Here is a 5,881-nt window from a genome sequence, read left to right on the forward strand (position 1 = left end):
TATCTAAAAAAAGCAAGATCTTAACTATAATCTTCACCTTACGTGTATTCGATGAGTTGTTCGGGGGAGGGGGGGGGGGGGGGGGGTGTCATGGCCCCTACTAGGCGCCCCTTCTCCCGTCTCTGTTTGTGCTCGTTGCAACGAAGCTTGTTCGTATCTTATTGCTATCCAACATCCTGGAGATTACATGATATTACATTGCTGTTTTGTATGTGATTTCTTCTTTTGTGCGGATCCTTTAGGTCCATTCTAATCGCTATACATTCATTCTTTTATTTCTTTTTTCCCTTGTGTTAGGGACGCAGTCAGGATAAAACAATTAGGGTGGGGTACTAGCAAAATCTTAAGTATAATCTTCCGTCGACCTGTTGAATTTATAAACGTTCATTGGGGGGCATGGCCCCTACTAGGCACCTATCCCCGTCCGTACTCGTTGCTACAAAATGTGTTCCGTACCTTACTTATTGTCAATTCTTTAATACAATGACATAGCCATTTTCTCCGGAGGTTTGAATAGCCGATGGATTTACATTCCAGATATACTTTCCCATCCCTTATTAACATTTTAATTTGATTTTCACAACTTCTAGCCTAGTGGTTAGAGCACCTGAGTACACCCAAGCACCCAGCAGGTCCGGCAAATTAAAAGGATCTGGAATAAAAAATTATACAAAAGATAGGTAGGAGCTTCCCTGCTGACTTCGGTCAAAAAAATATTTTAATTTCAATTTGATTTTAGTGGCAAATAATCCAAAATCCAATATACATATACTTTATTTTATTTATTGGTTATTTAGCTTTTTTCTAACGGCAAGTAAGCAAAGTGTTATATGATATTTTTGTAGCCGTATCTCATTTCTCATGACGCCAAGTTTGGAGTATTTTGCAATTATCAAAACAGTTTTTGTTATTAATCTAAAAGCAAATTTTTAGTTGAATCTAAAATATTTTAAAGTGGAATCTGAAAAGTAATTTAAATTTCTCGTCCTACTACTAATTTATCTCGAGTCACTTTCTCCCCTCAAAACCCTTCCCCCTCCCGGTCTCCCCTTCCCCCCCTTGCGGCTAAGTGCTCGAGCCCCGAACAAATCTCGCGGCGATTGGAATCCCCGAACGCCGAGAGCAGATCAGCGGAAGACCACGCCCTCGCTTCTGATCTCCGGCCGGCGCGACCCCAGGCCAATCGGAGATGCAGCAGGTAGAGTCACGGGGGCCAAACCCTAGGCCCCATCCCTACATCCTCTCCCCCGGTTTAATCCTGCCTGCAGTTTGCTCTGTTCTCCTTCGTATCCACACGCGTCTGATCGAGTGTCGTCGTCGCGCTGGGGGATTTGTTCCGCAGGGGGACGGCACGGAGGCGCAGGTCACGTGGGAGGACCAGCAGAACATCAACCGCTTCGGCCGCCTCAACAACCGCCTCCACGAGCTCCAGGACGAGATCAAGCTCGCCAAGGTAGATTCCGAGCATCTTCTTTTCCACGCACCATCTCCTGGTATTTGCATTACGTAGTCTATTTAAAACGAGGCTGAAATGGGAGCGCCACTTTGTAGCCTAGACCAGATTTACTCTTTTAGCAACTAGCGAGGTACCGATGCAACAGGTTTCTAGGTCCTTGGGGGTTATGTTACTCTGCTTGTGATGCACAATTCTTAAAAAGGATGTTGGAGAGTATGTGCATTTCCTGATTTGTTTTCAAGAATGGAGGAGACAGTAACTGCTAGGAACTTCCCATGGGCTTGTGGTACGTGGTACCTAGTTTCTTTCCAGGAGCTGTTATCCCGTAAAGCTGTGAGCCCTGTTCTTATTGCACAGTCATTTCTGAAGAAATGAGCTAGTTTCTTGATTCACTCATCTATGCATCTTAATTTCATGAGTATTTCCGTCATTACGGCATGGCAATATGTCATGGTTGTTTAATGGGTGTGCCTGGTTATGATTTTGCTAAAGACACTTAAATATTAAAACCTAGGATAATATTGAGGTATTGTCCAGGAAACAGGGGGAACTGCCAAATTGAAACTTGTAGGTATTTTGGTGACCCTGAGCTGGTTTGTTGTGTAAAGGCACTATTTGTATCTTTTGTTTTGACCTTTTGGTCATGTTTGCCAACTCCATAGAGGATTTGGTTTTGAATTGGTGTGCGTTAGTGCTACAACTCATAAACAGGTGTTGCAAACTGTAATTGCTTCATAGTACATAATGACGAATACTACTTCAACTCGTGCTCTTGTATCTTGCATATTCAATAATAGAAGTTCCTTGCACTACATAATTGCCATAACACATTCTGCCTAGTGCCAGAGAACTTTCAAATGAGTATGAACTATGGAGGTATTTTTTCTATAGTTCTTTATCTTACACATTCTTGACGACCGCAATGAAGATTACATCTTGACCTGGTGATGTTCGAAGGATTTCTAGAGCAAATGTCTGCATATCATTTTTCTTAAAATCAGTCAATTTGCTTTTGGTTGTTCTATGTTTGTAATGGTTGGATCAAAGGGTGGTGATGTAGTATCCCAAGCTAGAATTTTCAGCAATTGAGGTAGCATGTGTATCAATGCCTTTAGTCTTCTGAACTGGTCATCGTGAGAGATGTTATGCTAAGAAAATGCTGTCTATCGTGGTGATTAGTTTGCCTCCTGTAGATAGGTCATTTTTACATCATGATAAATGTATACAACTTAGGTGTTTGGCCATATTCTCCAATATACCTGATGTATTTCTTCCTCTATAGATTTTCATCAGATGATTTCTGAATCCATGATAAGTAGACATGTTTTAACCTCTATCTTAATAAAGCTCTTTGGTAGTTGGCACTGGTTGCGAAGATCACAATGTTTCAGTTTATCTTTCACTTTGTCTCACGAGAAGTATATCACTATCGATAGGTAGTAGAAGATAGCGAATTAGAACCTTACTTCACATCACTTCAGAATCTGGTCGACTAGTGCTTCTGTATATAACAGTACAGCTAATTTATAATGGAGGCTCCTGTTGAAAGTTTTGTAATGCAACAATTTTCATGGTTTTTGTGGCATTTCTTCCGAGAACTCCTTTGTTTGAAACAGGTCCCAAAACACTCTCAGAAGACATCAACCTTAAATATCATTTGCTCGTTTCCTCTGCCTTGCAGGAAACAAATGAAAACCTTGACGATGCTGGGAACGAGCTCATCTTGTCAGATGAAGATGTGGTGCGCTTCCAGATTGGAGAAGTGTTTGCCCACGTGCCAAGGGATGACGTGGAGACTAGGCTGGAGCAGATGAAGGAGGATGCGGCCAAGAAGCTGGAGAGGCTAGAGGAGGAGAAGGAATCAATCGTCGCCCAGATGGCCGAGCTGAAGAAGATACTGTACGGCAAGTTCAAGGATGCCATCAACCTGGAGGAGGATTGACAGTGAGTCCTTGAGCTGTTGCGCGATAGTTTTTCAGGTTCTGTTTTTATTCCCCCGTCCTCCCACCACATTAGTCTGGTGATGCTAGCTTGTGTAACAGAGGAGAGTTTGAAGCTTCGGAAGCTCGTTTACCCCACAGGATGCACGAACTTGGTTGGAGTGAGTGGTTTGATTCCGAGCGTGTTTATGAATTGAAGTGAATGGGCGTGAGCCTCAGGCGTACATCCAGTCATGATCTTTTCGTCAGTTTGATATTTCACTCGTGCAGGTCACCAAACATTTTCCCAGCAGACATGTTGATCAAAATCTGTGTGAATCTGTGATCCGTCTGTGCAAGAAAACACTGAACTTTGGCACGTCGTGCTCCTCTACCGTATATTTTGAGTTAGTTTTACTGTGTAATCATGTTTATCGGAATGAAAGCAGCGGCAGGAGATCTGGAGATGTTGGCATATTGGCTGTGAAAAACATTTCGAGCCGACCGAGCTGCAGTTGGCGGACGATTTGCGTCGACGGCGGCTAGTCCCTGTGCCGCCAGCGCTTCCATGTCATGGACATGGACACATGGTCCGATGGTCGCGTCCTCTATAGTCTATACTCTATACCAGTCCCGTGCCGAAGGCCGTTGCAAGTTCGACCCTCTAGCACTACAAATAGTGGCTAGTGGTTCTAGCTTCGTTTGGTCCATTCTCCATTGACGTCGTCCTCGGGTAAAATGAAACATGCGAAGTACATAGAACAGAACACGCGTAAATTATATTTACAAGCATTTCTCACGCGTATCTTAAAGTGATTTGGATGGGAGAAGGTCGTGTGGGTCGTGCTAAAAGAAAACCCCAAAAAAAGAAACACAAGCTTGAGTTTTCACTGGTTGCCAACTCGCCATCACGCATACGCGGGGAGGTAGAGATGTCCTGTGGCCGGAGGGAAATGCGTGTGAGATTTCCACTCACTCACATCACAGACACGCTCACTCCTCTCCCAGGTCCAGCTTCCCTGTCCTTTTCCTTTGACCTTTCAGCAACTCCCATGGGCCATGGATGCTTCGTGCCTGCAACTTGCAAACGTTACAGGAACATGCGATTTATTTCCAAAAAAAACAAAAACAAAACAGGAACATGTGATTCCACGGGGGCCTACGGCTCACGTGTCGCTTACTCGTTTACATGCGCAAGTTTAAACCAATCAGGGTCTGCAAATAATTGCATCATCTCATATACAACCATGGATACTCCTATTTCTATATAGCTGTATCATCACGAAGGATGCTGTACAACGAATCAGCGGAGCCCCGCACGCCACAGCTTCGGGATTTCCTCCCGACAAGCACTCCAGTCTTGCTTGTTGTACCAGGGATTTTATGTATTATTATCCCAATAATAGGAGCATCCATCAAGTAGCAGTGCTCCGTTTGTTTTGTCCTAGGAAAATAATTTTTAGGTCTAACTTAGAATGTCCAAGCATCACGAACAAAATATAGTATTATCATCCGAAACAAAAAATTGCGCTTGAGTTCTATATACTGCATGAGACTTCTAAACTTGGCCCTTGTTTCCTTCACTTCCAACTTTCAACTTTGGCACTATGTAAAAAAAAGATTCTCTGTCACATCAAACTTGCGGTACATGCATGGAGTACTAAATGTAGATGAAATTAAAAACTAATTGCACAGTTTTGTTGTACTTTGCGAGATGAATCTTTTGAGCCTAATTAGTCAATATTTAGACAATAATTCACAAATACAAACGAAACGCTACAGTGTGCTACAGTGCCGGAATAGTAATTTTGGCACTCCCAATTTTAGCAACTAAACAAGGCCTTGGCAAAAGCCTGGGAAATATCTACATTTTACGAGTACAAATTAATCATATGGATATATAATCCGACGCTACGCACACGAATCAACTGAACCCTGCACGTCACGTATTCAGAATTTCCTCTCGACGCGCATTTCCATCTTAATTAGTATACTAAGGGTTAAAATGTTGAAAAAAATAGGAATACCTGTTTGGTGCCTGCTCGTTTTGTCCTAAAGACATTTCTCTATATGTAAATATTTATGATTTTATATCTAACTTACAACGCGTGATCATCACAAACAAAAAATTAGATACATCATCACTAGTAGAGAATTGGATGCGCCCCATTTTGTCCCGGTTTAAAGTTGGCCCGAGATAAAAGGTTCACCAACCGGGACTAAAGCTCGGTCACTGGTGGGGGGCTCACCAACCGGGACCTTTTATCCCGGTTGCAAAGGCTAGTGTGAAAAAAAGAGCCTGAGAGACATTTTATCCCGGTTTGAAACACCAACCGGGATAAAAGACCCCCCTTTTATCCCGGTTGGTAACACCAACCAGGATAAAAGGGTCGAGAGCCTTTTATCCCGGTTTGTAATACCAACCGGGATAAAAGGGGGGTCTTTTATCCCGGTTGGTATTTCCAACTGGGATAAAAGGGTCCCCTACAAGTTAATACAAAAGGAT

At 42.9% G+C, this 5,881-nt stretch overlaps 1 protein-coding gene across 1 annotated transcript; it reads left to right on the forward strand.

Annotated features, from left to right (window-relative positions):
- The first annotated feature begins 1,016 nt into the window (after positions 1-1,016).
- Positions 1,017-3,754, forward strand: LOC117841032 (probable prefoldin subunit 4). The gene is made up of 3 exons (XM_034721597.2): positions 1,017-1,198; positions 1,343-1,453; positions 3,138-3,754. Exons 1-3 carry the CDS (start codon positions 1,190-1,192, stop codon positions 3,396-3,398), a joined length of 381 nt encoding a protein of 126 aa, XP_034577488.1. The 5' UTR covers positions 1,017-1,189; the 3' UTR covers positions 3,399-3,754.
- Positions 3,755-5,881: the final 2,127 nt, after the last annotated feature.

This window comes from Setaria viridis, chromosome 9 (genome assembly GCF_005286985.2).
Source record: "Setaria viridis chromosome 9, Setaria_viridis_v4.0, whole genome shotgun sequence".
Lineage (NCBI taxonomy): Eukaryota > Viridiplantae > Streptophyta > Magnoliopsida > Poales > Poaceae > Setaria > Setaria viridis.